The following is a 16,547-nucleotide window of genomic DNA, read 5'->3' as shown; positions in this document are numbered from 1 at the left end:
GCAGCATCTCAGGAGCACAAAAGCTGACGTTTCGGACTCCTGGAAACAGTCTGCTTCTATGTTCCTTGTCCAATAATTTGATATTTTTAAAAATTCTTTCATGTTAATCATAACTGTTTAACCAGAAAGACAAAATACAATATTTAAAAGGTATACCTCAGTCATAATCATTTATTTACAATAACATAATATAATAGTGCACAAATGACAATTTCAGTCTGCAAAGTTGTAAATAGGTTGTAGTTAATTATTGCTTATTCCATAAAGATTAACAAAGTAGTCAGACATTACTTACATTATACACATTCTTTTATCATTAACAAGAGGTCTTGCAGTGCCAGTGAAACATTCCTAGTAAAACCAAGAATAGGGGAAAATTTTATTCCTGTTAAGTGTATAATCAGGAAAACTGCATTATGGGTGGGGATTATGGGTGGGGAGGGGAGAGGCGGTTACACACAAGTTAAGAAAGGAGTGTTCTCTCATGTGCTATAGGTACAGAGCTTTGTTAGAATGAGAGTTCCAGGAAGTTGACCATCTTGGAACAGCAATATACTTTCAAGATAATGTGTCGTCTGAAAGGGAAATTCGAAGTGATAACGTTCCTACTGTTGTGAAGTTGTGCAGAGTACCTGTGGATTGGGAGGCAGAAAGATAGAATTTGGGGTTTGTAAAATGCTAGGGATAAAGCATTGGGTGGTCCCTTTAAAAGATGATGTGCTTTTGCTGTGCATAGAGATTTAAAATGGATGTCTGCGAGCAGCAGCTTGAAAGTTTGCAAGTAACAGAAAGCACCCAAATTGAAACATTTATATCATAAGGCCGTACAGTTAGCAGGCCAAGCAGCACCTTTTACAAAGGCTTTTGAATTTAGCCAATTTGAACCAGGCACCTAGATAGCAAAATCTAGTTCAATTTAGATTTATTTGTTTTGACGATGTAGGGCCACTCCTATTGTAAGAAATATTGAAATATCATCAAGGGTATAAAAGAAGGGGACAGTTGAATAAAGCCACGGAGCTACCTGCCATCTGCCAGAGCTGACAGCCCTCGGCTCTCAAGAGAATCACTGCCCTACACAGCCGCCTCCATGTCTTAGAAAAAAGCACCATCTAAATAACAGCAGTACCACCGCACAACTAGTGCATGTTTCTGACAGAAGATTCGATGGAGAAGACACAGAACATTCTGGAAGACATATAACCTAGCTATAACTTTGAGAGACTAAATTTTTATACGTATTGTGTGGGACTTGTCTCTAATGGAATAGCATACCATCAGAGTCTTGCTTTATTTGGGAATAGTGAGTTGCAAGAGGGGATTTATGCTGTTTGTTGAAAGTTTAGTTAATTTGTTCCCCGTCAGAGTTAGATCAGTAAGTTGCTCCTTGTTGATTTTAAAGTGAGTGTCAGGGATCTATTTTGTTTAACCACTAGAAGTTGCTGAAAGGCAGGTTACGTTGCTTTTTACACTCCTTTTACAGATGAAGGGGTGAGGTGCTCCTCTTTGGGTATTTCATTTCTGGTTCTCAGAGGGGTGGGGGGTGGGAGGTTATCAACCTCCGCTTTGTAACAGATTGCGGGCTCATCCAGGATCTGGACAGATTTGAACAGATTTAGGGTACAAAGGGTCACAGCAGATTTAAACAGACTAGGGGACTAGTGTCCTGGATCTTAAGTGCGAAGTAGAAAATCTGTTTAATTTCAGTTGCTTGCTGTTCGTTAAATCAAAAGTGGGGAAATGGCTCATAGTATTGCTAGAGAGGTTCTGGGGGTCAATGATGCTTCCTAAATTTGCCAAGAAAGTTTAGAAAGACAGAAAAATGATGACACTTGTAGAACTAGCAAACAGGTTAAAATTAGGGTTAACTAGGGATAATAAAAAAGCTGAAATTGTCACAGAGTTTGGCTTGTTGGCCAAGCATTTACATTTATATTTATCAGAGAAACAGCAGTGGAGTTAGATAAAAATAAATTGCAAATGAGACAATTGTTGTTGGAAGATAAACAACAGGAAAGAAAATTTCTAATAGAACAAAAAAAGGAAAGAATTGCAGTAGTTGAAGCCCTTTTCCATTTCCTTTGAGAAATTGGCTAAACAGATGAACTGGCCAGAGACTGTCTGGATAATGTTAATTCAGACTAAGTTGGTAAGCAGGGCTAGTGAGGTGTTCGCAGTGCTGTCAGAGAAGGCATCAAGAGATTATGAACAATTGAAAAAGGCTATTTTGAGTGCTTAGGAATTGGTACCAGAAGTGTATAGACAATGGTTCAGAAATGTAAAATAGGAACCAGATCAGACTTATATTGAGTTTGAAAGATTTAAACAATGCAACTTTGATTGATGGATGAGAGCATTAAAAGTAGAAAAGTTGTATGAGGCTTTAAGCAATATTATTCTGCTGGAGGAGTTTAAAAACTCACATCCAGAAGTGAGAACAATTCATGTTGACAAACAGAATTAAAACAATGGGAAGAGCTACAGATATGGTGGATTAATGCACATTAGGGCATAAACCAAAAGCAAGCTTGCAGCAGCAATTTCATTCTGTGAGGGATAGAAATTGGGGAACAAATGAGATCCTTTGATGAAAAGCAAGTAGATTACATTGGGAACGGTTTACCACATGTGAGAAAAGAAACCCAAGACTATGTGTAGGAAAGAGGTGAAAGACCTCAAGTGTTTTCACTGCAATAAGGTGGGACACACAAAATCGCAGTGTTGATGGTTTAAGAAAGGCACTGGGAAAAAAGATGTGGAAAACGAGGATAATTAGTTGCGGAAGTGAAGGAGATGCCAAGAGGAGCCAAGAAGCTGCAGGAGGGTGCACAGCCTAGGCACCAGCTTGATGGTAAGATAGTGCCTGATTTTTTCAAAGATTTCACCTGTATGGATAAGATTTACTCAGGTCAAACAGCAGAAGTAGGTAAATAATAGGTAGAGCATAAGTAAAGTCTGGGCAGAGGTGCAGTAGCTAGTCTGTCTTTTAAAAATGAGAAATAAAAATATTTACACTCTGAAATATTGCCTGAGAGGATGGTAATCTGAGGTATTAATAGAGAGAGGAGTGTTTGCCTGTGTAAAGTTCAATCAAGGTTGGGGAACATGATAGTGGGAGTGATGGAAAAAATTGGTTACTCCAGGAATACAGTTTATTCTTGGAAATGTTATAGCTGGATTACATGTTGGAGTGATGCCCATTGTAGTGGAAAAGCCAAAAGAAACCCAGGGAATTGAGGAGTTAAAAGAAAAATATCCTGGAATTTTTTTGGGGCTATGTGGTGACAAGATCCCACACCATAAGTTAAAGCAAGAAGGGAAAACAAAAGAGAAAGATGAAGGAGTTGAGGTCCAGTTAGCTAACACTCTTTTTAATGAGATGGTAAAGGAAAAGCCTAAGCAGGGAGAGAATCATCAGAGGTGTTTAGTTCTGAAAGCTCAATGGAGCTTCAACAAAATGATGATAAAGGATTTATATGATAAAGCCTACTTGGAAAAGTAATCAAAGTGATTTCCAGAATGCTTTTACCGTAAGGATAAAATCTTAAGGTGGAAATGGAGACCTTGACAGGCTAGTGCAGAGGTTCACCAGATTGTGTTGCTGGTAGAATACAGACAGGAAGTATTGCAGGTAACACATGATTCACCTGGAGGAGGTCTTTTAGAAATGAGGAAGACTCAGGCTAACATACAGAAGCATTTTTATTGGCCTGAATTACATACAGATTGTGTTTAATTTTGTCATACCTGTTATATGTGTTAGACAGTAGGAATGCCATAGGCAGCAATAGAACCAGCACCTTTGATGTTAATTCCCACATTTGAAGAACCTTTTACGCAGGTTATGATCGAGTGTGTAGGTCCCCTCCCTGTAACCAAAAGCGAGTACCAGTATTTGCTAACCATAATGGAAGCGTCTACCAGGTTTCCAGAGGCAATTCCATTCTGGAATAGTATCAGAGATAATGGGAACTGCAGATGCTGGAGATTCCAAGATGATAAAATGTGAGGCTGGATGAACACAGCAGGCCAAGCAGCATCTCAGGAGCACAAAAGCTGACGTTTCGGGCCTAGACCCTTCATCAGAGAGGGGGATGGGGGGAGGGAACTGGAATAAATAGGGAGAGAGGGGGAGGCGGGCCGAAGATGGAGAGCAAAGAAGATAGGTGGAGAGGGTGTAGGTGGGGAGGTAGGGAGGGGATAGGTCAGTCCAGGGAAGACGGACAGGTCAAGGAGGTGGGATGAGGTTAGTAGGTAGCTGGGGGTGCGGCTGGGGGTGGGAGGAAGGGATGGGTGAGAGGAAGAACCGGTTAGGGAGGCAGAGACAGGTTGGACTGGTTTTGGGATGCAGTGGGTGGGGGGGAAGAGCTGGGCTGGTTGTGTGGTGCAGTGGGGGGAGGGGATGAACTGGGCTGGTTTAGGGATGCAGTGGGGGAAGGGGAGATTTTGAAACTGGTGAAGTCCACATTGATACCATATGGCTGCAGGGTTCCCAGGCGGAATATGAGTTGCTGTTCCTGCAACCTTCGGGTGGCATCATTGTGGCAGTGCAGGAGGCCCATGATGGACATGTCATCAAGAGAATGGGAGGGGGAGTGGAAATGGTTTGCGACTGGGAGGTGCAGTTGTTTGTTGCAACAAACAACTGCACCTCCCAGTCGCAAACCATTTCCACTCCCCCTCCCATTCTCTTGATGACATGTCCATCATGGGCCTCCTGCACTGCCACAATGATGCCACCCGAAGGTTGCAGGAACAGCAACTCATATTCCGCCTGGGAACCCTGCAGCCATATGGTATCAATGTGGACTTCACCAGTTTCAAAATCTCCCCTTCCCCCACTGCATCCCTAAACGAGCCCAGTTCATCCCCTCCCCCCACTGCACCACACAACCAGCCCAGCTCTTCCCCCCCACCCACTGCATCCCAAAACCAGTCCAACCTGTCTCTGCCTCCCTAGCCGGTTCTTCCTCTCACCCATCCCTTCCTCCCACCCCCAGCCGCACCCCCAGCTACCTACTAACCTCATCCCACCTCCTTGACCTGTCCGTCTTCCCTGGACTGACCTATCCCCTCCCTACCTCCCCACCTACACCCTCTCCACCTATCTTCTTTGCTCTCCATCTTCGGCCCGCCTCCCCCTCTCTCCCTATTTATTCCAGTTCCCTCCCCCCATCCCCCTCTCTGATGAAGGGTCTAGGCCCGAAACGTCAGCTTTTGTGCTCCTGAGATGCTGCTTGGCCTGCTGTGTTCATCCAGCCTCACATTTTATCATCCATTCTGGAATGTCAAGGCAAAGAAAGCTGTGGAGGACTCGCTTGTTTTCTTTACCCATTATGGACTATGCAGGGACATTCAGACAGACCAAGGGTCCAATTTTAGTGCCAAATTATTTAAGGAGGTCGTGGATAGTTCAGGCATCAAACACTTTAAAATCAAGTGCCTACCATTCTGAATCCCAGGGATCGTTGGAAAGGTGGTATCAGATCCTAAAGACAATGCTGAGGGCATATTGCCAGCATTACCCAAATGATTGGGATAAAGGTATAATTTGCTTTTCGAGATGGTCGAAATGAATGAACTCGGGTTACTACATTTGAATCAATATTCGGACATAAAATAAGAGGCCCTTTAAAGTTAATTAAGGAAAAGTTGATAAGTCCAAAGACAGAGATCTCACAGTTGGAGTATGTATGAGGTGAAAGAAAGGTGAAACCGAGTCAGTGAATTAGGTAGACAGCATCTGAAGGTGGCACAGCACCTCATGAAGAAACAGATAAGTAATCTAAAATCCATTCGCCCATGGGAATAAATTATCGGTGCTGTTACCAGTGGTAGGAAATTCCTTCAAAGCAAGGTTTAGTGGTCCCTATCAGATTGAGGAGAAGCTAAGTTGGTTGAATTATCTGGTAAAGATAGGAAAAACATTAATCAGGTATGTCATGTGAACATGCTGAAACCTTACTGTGACAGGGAAAGGGGACTGGAGAAACAGGTATTAGTTACTGCCACTCAGAATGAGGAACCAAATCCAGGTGACTGGCATTTTGATGTGCCTCAGAATAAATTGAACAATGATTAAGTCCTTAAAGAATGGGATATGGCAGTGAGCTATCTGTCCCAGGAACAGAGAATTGAATTCAAAGACTTTTACAGTGCAATGAGGATCTATGTAGACATAGACTGGGGAGGCCTAACGCCATCATGCATGATGTTGAAGTAGGGAATGCTGTTCCCCTAAAACATTTTGATTCATTTTGGAAGGACAAATTTGAAAGCAGAATACAGGGTTAATGGAAAGATTCTTGGCAGTGTGGAGGAGCAGAGAGATCTTGGGGTTCATGTTCACATTTCCCGGAGAGCTGCCACCCAGGTGGATAGAGGTGTTAAGTAGGCATATGATGTGTAAGCTTTAATTAATAGAGGGACTGAGTTCAAGAGCTGTGAAATTATGCCCCAGCTATACAAAAGCCTGGTTTGGCCACATCTGGAGTATTGTGTCCAGGTCTGGTCGCCTCATTACAGGAAAGATGTGGAAGCATTAGAAAAGGTACAGAGGAGATTTACCAGGATGTTGCCTGGAATGGAGGGAAGGTCTTACGAGGAAAGATTGAGAGCGCTAGGGCTTTTCTCTTTAGAATGACGAAGGCTGAGAGGTGACTTGATAGAGGTGTACAAAATGATCAGAGGTATAGATAGAGTAGACAGCCAGAGACATTTTCCTAGAGTGGAGGTAACTTTTACGAGGGGGCATAGTTTTAAAGTGAAAGCAGGTAGATATCGGGGAGGTGTCAGAGATAGGTTCTTTCCTCAGAGAGTGGCAGGGGTGTGGAAAGCATTGCCAGAGAGGGTAGTGGAGTTGGCCTCATTAGGGGCAGTTATGCAGCTATTAGATAGGCATATGAATGATAGTATAAGGTAGCGGTGGATATTAGATAGACCTTAGGATTAGGGTAAAAGTTCAGCACAACATCGTGGGCCGAAGGGCCTGGACTGCACTGTACTGTTCTATGTCCTATGTTCTATGTTCTAATACAAGATCCCTACAGGCCTAATCCTCTCAAAGCAACACATGTTCAGAAGGAAGTGGAAGCAATGCTCCAAGAAGACATCATTGAGATGAGTAAACGTGAGTGGAGCTTGCCGATCACATAGTGTACCATTAGATTTGGAAACCAATGCTTCAGTGTAGATTATTGGAAGGTTAACACCCTGACCAACTCTGGCTCATACCCAATTCCAAGGCTGGAGGAGGGCTGTGTGGGAAAAGCTCTTTGAGAGACTACGAAAGGCAAAGTTGATTATAAACTTGGCAAAATTTACGGTGGTGGCAGTGAATTCCTTAGGGCAACACCGGATGCAGAATGATGACACAAAGGAACATGAAGAGAAAGGCCATCAACAAACTTCCAAGACCATCCTCAAAGAAGGAAGTGCTACATTTTTTTAGGATTCAGCGGAGCCTACAGGAAACATAGACCAAACTTTAGTAGCATATTGGCACCGTTGATGGGTTGGTTTAAAAAAAAACATGAAATTTCAGTGGACAGAACAATGTCAAGAGGAATTTGAGAAAGTGAAAGCAGTGTTAACTACTGCACCAGTTTTAGCCACGCCAAATCTTTCGAAAACTTCAAAGTTGTCATCGACATAGCAATGTATGGTGTGGAGTTACGCTGTAACAGGAGGACAATTGTGGAATTGAAAGGCCAATTGGTTATTTTACAAAAAAGCTCAATATCCACCAGAAAAAAATACTCAGCCATTTAAAAAGAGTTACTGACATTGATAATGGCCTCACAACATCTTAAGGTTTACATTGCAAACAATGCATTAGATACAATTGTATATCACCATCTTTTAACATTTCTAGGAAGAATTAATGACAAGAACACGAGATGATTTTGATGGAGTCTCATGTTAGAAGCATTTAATTCATCACACATGAGATTAAAAGAAATATGCGTATATAAAATAGAAGCTGCAGTGTCAATGTTATATATAAATATAATTAGTACAAAGTGTTTAACTCTAGATTAATGAGCTATGGATCGAGTAATATAATGGAGTTAAGGCTTTACAAAAAGAAGAAGCCATCTTTTCATAATGATAATAAAGTGTGGAGCTGGATGAACACAGCAGGCCAAGCAGCATCTCAGGAGCACAAAAGCTGACGTTTCGGGCCTAGACCCTTCATCAGAGAGGGGGATGGGGTGAGGGTTCTGGAATAAATAGGGAGAGAGGGGGAGGCAGACCGAAGATGGAAGAAAAGAAGATAGATGGAGAGGAGAGTATAGGTGGGGAGGTAGGGAGGGGATAGGTCAGTCGAGGGAAGATGAACAGGTCAAGGAGGTGGGTTGAGGTTAGTAGGTGGCAAATGGAGCTGCGGCTTGAGGTGGGAGGAAGGGATGGGTGAGAGGAAGAGCAGGTTAGGGAGGCAGAGACAGGTTGGACTGGTTTTGGGATGCAGTGGTGGGGGGGAATGAGCTGGGCTGGTTGTGTGATGCAGTGGGGGGAGGGGACGAACTGGGCTGGTTTTGGGATGCGTGATAGTGATAATGGGAACTGCAGATGCTGGAGAATCCAAGACAACAAAATGTGAGGCTGGATGAACACAGCAGGCCCAACAGCATCTCAGGAGCACAAAAGCTGACGATCCGGGATTAGGCCCTTCATCAGATGAAGGGTCAAGGCCCGGAACGTCAGCTTTTATGCTCCGGAGATGCTGCTGGGCCTGCTGTGTTCATCCAGCCTCATATTTTGTTGTCTTGGTTTTGGGATGCGGTGGGGGAAGGGGAGATTTTGAAGCTGGTGAAGTCCACATTGATACCTTTCGATTCCTCCCACTTCCTACAGACAAAGGGGGTGGCCATGGGCACCCGCATGGGCCCCTGCTATGCCTGCCTCTTTGTAGGTTGCGTGGAACAGTCTCTCTTCCGCACCTACACAGGCCCCAAACCCCACCTCTTCCTCCGTTACATTGATGACTGTATCAGTGCCGCCTCTTGCTCCCCAGAGGAGCTCGAACAGTTCATCCACTTCACCAACACCTTCCACCCCAATCTCAAGTTCACCTGGGCCATCTCCAACACATCCTTCACCTTCCTGGACCTCTCAGTCTCCATCTCAGGCAACCAGCTTGTAACTGATGTCCATTTCAAGCCCACCGACTCCCACAGCTACCTAGAATACACCTCCTCCCACCCACCCTCCTGCAAAAATTCCACCCCCTATTCCCAATTCCTCCACCGCATCCGCTCCCAAGATGAGGCATTCCACTCCCGCACATCCCAGATGTCCAAGTTCTTCAAGGGCCGCAACTTCCCCCCGACAGTGGTCAAGAACGCCCTTGACCGCGTCTCCCGCATTTCCTGCATTACATCCCTCACACCCCGCCCCCACCACAACCACCCAAAGAGGATCCCCCCTCGTTCTCACACACCACCCCACCAACCTCCGGTTACAACACATCATCCTCCGACACTTCCACCATCTACAATCTGACCCCACCACCCAAGACATTTTTCCATCCCCACTCTTGTCTGCCTTCTGGAGAGACCACTCTGTCCGTGACTCCCTTGTTCGCTCCACACTGCCATCCAACCCCACCACACCCGGCACCTTCCCCTGCAACCACAGGAAGTGCTACGCTTGCCCCCACACCTCCTCCCTCACCCCCATCCCAGGCCCCAAGATGACTTTCCACATTAAGCAGAGGTTCACCTGCACATCTGCCAATGTGGTATACTGTATCCCTTGTACCCGGTGTGGCTTCCTCTACTTTGGGGAAACCAAGCGGAGGCTTGGGGACCGCTTTGCAGAACACCTCCGCTTGGTTCGCAATAAACAACTGCACCTCCCAGTCGCAAACTATTTTAACTCCCCCTCCCATTCTTTAGATGACATGTCCATCATGGGCCTCCTGCAGTGCCACAATGATGCTACCTGAAGGTTGCAGGAACAGCAACCCATATTCCGCTTGGGAACCCTGCAGCCCCATGGTATCAATGTGGACTTCACCAGCTTCAAAATCTCCCCTTCCCCCACCGCATCCCAAAACCAGTCCAACCTGTTTCTGCCTCCCTAACCTGTTCTTCCTCTCACCCATCCCTTCCTCCCACCTCAAGCCGTACCTCCATTTCCTACCTACTAACCTCATCCCACCTCCTTGACCTGTCTGTCTTCCCTGGACTGACCTATCCCCACCCTACCTCCTCACCTATACTCTCCACTCCACCTATCTTCTTTTCTCTCCATCTTCGGTCCGCCTCCCCCTCTCTCCCTATTTATTCCAGAACCCTCACCCCATTCCCCTCTCTGATGAAGGGTCTAGGCCCAAAACGTCAGCTTTTGTGCTCCTGAGATGCTGCTTGGCCTGCTGTGTTCATCCAGCTTCACACTTTGTTATCTTGGATTCTCCAGCATCTGCAGTTCCCATTATCTCTTTTCATAATGATGGTTCTTTTATTTTCTTGGGGTAGGTGCCTTTGCCAAGTTGGGTAGCGTACTTGTGAATGGAAGTCAGGAAGCTAGAGCTTGGTGTTTGTAAAGTGCTCGAAGGGAAAGCATTAGGTGGTCGCTTTAAAAGCTGATGTGCTTTTGTTATGCTTAGAAATTTAAAATAAATATCTGAGAACAGCAGCTTGAAAGGTTACAACTACACAGAGTGCACTGCAATCGAAACATTTGTATTGAAAGGTTGTACAGTTAGTAGACGAGGCAGCAGCTTTTACCAAGACTAAACTTTTGAATTTCGTCAATCAATTTGAACCAGGCATTTAGATACCAAAAAAATTAATATAAAATCTAATGGTTTTGACAACATGACCAATCCTATTGTAAGAAATATTGAGATATCATCAAGGGTGTAAAAGAAGGGGACAGTTAGACAAAGCTACAGAGCTAACTGCCATCTACTAGTGCTGACAGCCCTCAGCTCTCAAGAGAAAACCACTGCCTCTCACAGCTCCTCTATGTCTTCGAGGAAGTACCATCCAAATAACAGCAGTACCAACAGCACAAATGGTGACTATTCCTGACAGGAGAATCAACAGAGAAGGTATTCCTGACTTAAGAATTGACGGAGAAGGCACAGAACATTCTGGAAGACACAGAAAGACTAAGTTATTTTTTTTTAAATATAAGTGGTACCTGTATTTATTGGAACAGCACACCATTAGAATCTTGCTTTACTTCGGAATAGTTAGTAGTTAGAAGGGATTTATTCCATTTGTTAATAATTTAGTTAATTTGTTCACTTAGAGCTAGATAAATAAAATCAACAAGTAACAATTTGAAGCAAATGTCACCAGTTTATTTTAACTTAACCGCTAGAAGTTACTGAAAAGCGGCTTACACCACTTTTCACACTCGTTTTACAGATTATGAGGCAAGATTTTCCACTTTGGATATTTTGGCTTTAATTCTCAGAAGAGGGGTCAATCTCCGCTTTATAACACCATATATGTGTCACTGTGGTGTTAGAGGGTGCAGGGTATGAAATGTGTCATAAAATATGATTTCTTGCTGTGCATCATATATATGTTTATTGTGGTGGATCAGATGCTAATCAAGCAGGCTGCTTTGTTCCAGATGAAATTGACTTTCCTGAATGGAGCTGCATTCATCCAGTCAAGTGGACAGTGTTCCAACACATTGTTGACTTGTGACTCAAGATTAGCTTTGGGAAGCCAGGAGCTGAGTTACACACCATGGAATTCCTGGCCCCTGATATGCTCTTGTAGCCACAATATTTATATGGGTTGTTCAGTTTCTCATCAGTGGTAACCTCCGTGAGTTGACTGATGTTCAGTTACATTCCCTTGGCTAAAGGCAATGGCTAGATTCTGTTTTATTGGAGATGGTCATTTTCTGGCCCTTGTGCAATATGAATGCTATTTGCCACTTGCCAGTCCAAGCCTAAATATTGACCACATCTTGCTGGATTTGAATGTGGACTGCTTCAGTGTCTGATGAGTCATGAATGGTGAAAACATTGCCCAATCATCAACAATTATCCCCACTTCTGACCTGAAGATGGTAGGAAGCTCCTAGATGAAGTAGCTGAAGATGGTTGGGTCTACCCTGAGGATTTCTGTAGAGATGCCTAGGAACTGAGGTGACAACCTCAATCATCATCCTTTGTGCTGGTTTTAAAAAACTGTGGATGCTGGAGATCTGAAACAAACAAAAATAGAAACTGCTGGAGAAACCCATCAGGTCTGGCAGTGTCTATGGAGAGAAAACAGAGATAATTTTAGAGTCCTGTGATCCATCTTCCCTCCACAGCTGATGCCAGAACTGAGTTTTTCTAACAAAGTTTTTTTGTTTGTTCCTTTATATTAAGTGTCTCCATTGAACGAAGAGTTTCCACAATTCCAAATGACTCCTGCTTGGGCCTCTTAATGCCTTAGTGGGTGAAAATCTGCATTGATGTCAAGGTTAGTCACACTCAACTCACCATTTGAGGTTCAGCTCCTTACCTTTTTTTGATTGGTCTGGAGCCAAGTTTTCTTCTCTAACTCCCCACAACGTCCTGGGATACGTTTAATCAGGTCCCAGAGATTAATCTATCTTTACGCTTTTTAAGACCTTTAGCTCTTCCTCATCTGTAATGTGGACTGTTTTCAACTCATCAGTGTTTATTTCCCCAAATTCTCTAGCCACCATTTCTTTCTCCACGCTAAAGACTGACATGAAATATTCATTCAGTATCTCACCCACCTCCTGTGGTTTCACATATAGACAATTTCATTGACCTTTAAGGGGCCCTGTTCTCTCTCTAGTTGGTCTTTTGCTCTTAATGTACATGTAGAGTCTCTTTGGATTATCCTTAACCTTACCTGCCAATGCTATCTCATATCGCCTTTCTTGCCATCCCGATTTCCTGAAGAATGCCCCTAAACGCCTATGGTCATCAAGAGAGTCACTGGAGATAATGGGAACTGCAGATGCTGGAGAATCCTAAGATGCTGCTTGGCCTGCTGTGTTCATCTAGCTCCACATTTTGTTATCAAGAGATTCACTGGATGCCAGTTGTCTACACCTAAGATATGACTCCTTCTTATTCTTGACTAGAGCCTCAATGCCTTTATTCTTCCATTGTTTCCTACTCTTACTGGTCTTATCCTTCACTCTAGCTGAAATACAATGCCTCTGAACTCTCACTTTTGAAAACCTCCCACTGGCCAGTCACCCCTTTACCTGTGAACAATCCACTCCAATCAACTTTTGAAAGTTCTTGCCTCGTTCTGTCAAAATTTGCCTTACTCCAATTAAGAACTTTAATTTTTATACAAGGCCTATCCTTTTCCCTAACTATTTTAATACCAGTAAAATTATGATCACTGGTCCCAAAGTGTTCCCCCACTTATGAACACTATTGCAGCTCACCAAGCTTACCCCCAGCCAACACCGAAATTTATTGGGTCCCCTTTAAAAGTTAGTGAGATCTTTTCTAGGATTTTGTAGGAAGATGTCTTGAGTAGTTACAGATCCACCTGTAAGGGGTACTCATGACCTTCTCCAGGCTACATCCTGTTGCAATACGCATTATTTTCTGAGAAACTTTCACCATGCACCTTCCTTCCTCCTTCACAGGTCCCCCACCACTCCGGTTCTACAAAGGTTAGAATTCCTGTGGCAGTCCAAAGACAAGGAACATTTTTGTTTTCAAAACCTCTGGTCCTTCCAAATGGGATAAATCAAGTCCTGCAAATAAAAGCAAAATACTGCAGATGCTGAAAATGAGAAATAAAAACAGTGAATGGAGATACTCAACAGGTCTGGCAGCATATGTGGAGACACACACAGAGTTAATATTTAAAGGCTGAAATGACCCTTCTTTGGAGCAGAAAGAAGCTGGTAAACGTACCACTTACTCAAAACATTACTGTGTGCCTTTCAGCTTTAGTACAGCTCTGACAGTTCAACTTTGAAAACAAGACCCCCACATGTTGTCGCTTAAACTTGGACAATCATGCATAGGTGGCTCATTGTGGTTTATGCTAAATGCCATATGACAATATCAACTGCAAAGTCATCTTGCACCAATAATAAAATATTACAAAAAAAAGAGATGCATTAAAGTCTTACAAACATCAATGTTCTAGAGCACATTAACAAGTTACGCATTTTCTACATGAAAAGTTAAGTTGCCATTGCCTCAGAAGACCATAGAGATGCTTTGCCATTAGAGAGAGAGACATGACTACTGGTGGTTCAATCTGAGGTCGCCACACCTAGAACAAGGGGAGAGATTGAGAAGAAGAGTCTTTCATGGTAACCTCAGCCCATGCTGGAATTGAACCTATACTGTTGGCAGCACTCTGCATTGTAAACCAGCCATCTGAGCCAACAGAACATAGATATTTACCTTTTTTTTGAAACAAAAGGCAATTTCTGTCCTCTCCACCCAGCTTCAGCTCAGGAGACACAAACCATGCAGCCTATCAAGGACTGGTAACAAAATTTTTATATAATGCACCTTCATGAACATTGCCAGAGCAAGTCAATGTATGCGTCTGCTTGAGAGAAAGAACGTTTTTGTGAGAAAGTGAAGAGAAAGTGTGACATTGTGTACGAGTGTATGCATGAGAGTGAATGTGCATATGTGTGAGAGTGAGAATGTGCAAGAGAATGACAGTGTAAGTATGAGAGAGATTCTCTGTGTTTGTTTAAATGCATGCGTATATGCATGTGTGTGTGTGTTTGTGCGCACACATTACAAATTTTCTTAATGGTTTGATCAGATTCCACTTCTGCAACAAAAAAAAACATATGTCCACCATTAACCTCCCCAGCCCCACACTCGTGTCATTGGCCAACCCTCATGATGGTTATCCTCCAAGGAGAAAGTGAATTTTTCATTTAGACAATGCTTGAATGACCTCCAACCTATTGCCCACCTTCATCCATCACTGCAATTAACAAATAAAAGCCTTCAAATAATTCTTGTTGTTAAAATGGTAGTTTTCTTTTTCAGAAAAGGGGCCCTGTTATTTTTCTCTGATCCTTCTCAGGACTGTCTCCATGAGAATGGCCATTAATTCCTGCAAACACCAGGATAATCCTGGAGGCTTGGCAACCCCAGATTCGAGATGGTCCTGATGTGATGGGCTGTGTGATTAAAGCTCCTTTTCGGACAGCTCTCGCAGTGCTTTGATGACGTGTGTTGGCTGGCTCGCTGCATACTCCTGAAGGCTAGTACCCATGTGTTGGTGCAGGTTGGTTGCCAGTTTGGCCGTCACGCCACGCACATTCCTGCTTCCACCCTTGATCACTCCATTCCCAGTCATATTGCCCAGTAGGTACCAGAGTACAGGCAAAACATACCGCTCCACGGTTTGAGGCTTTCGACAATACACTGGCTGCACAAGGACTGCAAACAAGGAAGAAAACCACAGAATCAGCAGTGTGGGTCTGGACTGCATCACAACCTACAACCACCTAACCTGGATATGGGTCTATGCGAGTATCAGAGTGGACAGCTCAGATTTAAACATCCATCAACATGAGGGGAGGTAAAGGTGGAAGCTCAAGTATATTAGTTACCTTGACCTCAAGGATGAGGGGACAGTTTCTCGCTTTCTCATTCTCTTGTTCCCTGAGGAACACCAGGACCCTGAGCTCCATAAATCCATCCCCAAATCTCTCCCACCTCGCTATCTTTTGTTCTTTAAAAAGCTGCTTATATCTGAAGAGAACAAGTATTTGCAGAGGTTCAGGTGAAATGGGATGAGGATATTTACTCTTGTGGAGAGCTGGCACAGTAATGATGGACTGAATGATCATCTTCCAGACCATAAACATTCAATGATTCTCATTAGCAATAACTAAAGATTCTTTTTAAAGTATTAAGAAATGCAAAAGTCACATCTAAACTTAGAATTCACACTTCATGAAGTTACACCCTGACTCAAGTTCCCTAAACATTATGTTGTAATTATCTCCTTATCCACAGGCTCACCTGACAGTCGCTCTATGATGTCCTGCATCGCACGGCCACTGATGAACTGCACTCTGCTGGTGAAGGGCTGAAGGAGCAGTAAGTTGTCTTTTACAGGGAGAGTAAAGCAATAACAATTAATGCTCCTGGACATAAGAATCAGATAATTGATCAATAAATAGAGAAAAGTTAACCCAATCCACCCCATATGAATGGCAGATCATTTACTCTGCATCATTATAGCACCAGAAGGTTGAAGTCTGTAACATTTATGATATCATCAGTTATAGATGTAAAATACTTTTAGATGGTCTTGTTTCTGGTCTCAAACGACACACTTTCTCCTTAAACATGTCGTGAATAGCTGGAAAATCTGAGATTTAATCCCTCATGTATTTTGTCTGATTAATTTTATTTTTAAACCCTCATCTACTAACTTCTTGAGATTCTTGTCCTACTGAAGACAATAACGTAGATTGAGTGATTTTCATTCGTGGAGACAATATTGTCAAAATAAGTACGTTAATCCAATTGGAGCCAGTAACATCTTTAAAGCTGCTGTGGCAAGATGGCACCTTTAGAATTTTAATCTACCAGGTTT

The 16,547-nt window shown here is 43.4% G+C and overlaps 1 protein-coding gene across 3 annotated transcripts in view; it reads right to left on the bottom strand.

The window, feature by feature from the left end:
- Positions 1–10,401: 10,401 nt before the first annotated feature.
- LOC125452282 (TOG array regulator of axonemal microtubules protein 2-like) overlaps positions 10,402–16,547 on the bottom strand; it is an 88,284-nt gene continuing 82,138 nt past the window's right edge. For 2 of the 3 annotated variants that reach the window (XM_048530505.2, XM_048530510.2), the window contains 2 exons: positions 15,968–16,054; positions 11,112–15,379 (listed from right to left, as the gene is read on the bottom strand). In XM_048530505.2, coding sequence (XP_048386462.1) covers positions 15,126–15,379; positions 15,968–16,054 — 341 coding nt within the window. In that variant the 3' untranslated portion in view covers positions 11,112–15,125. The other variant, XR_007247520.2, reaches the window with a different exon arrangement.

The sequence above is a fragment of the Stegostoma tigrinum genome, chromosome 4 (assembly GCF_030684315.1).
Source record: "Stegostoma tigrinum isolate sSteTig4 chromosome 4, sSteTig4.hap1, whole genome shotgun sequence".
Classification (NCBI taxonomy): domain Eukaryota; kingdom Metazoa; phylum Chordata; class Chondrichthyes; order Orectolobiformes; family Stegostomatidae; genus Stegostoma; species Stegostoma tigrinum.
Note: the sequence above shows the minus strand (reverse complement) of the source record. Positions and strands in the feature narration are given on the sequence as shown.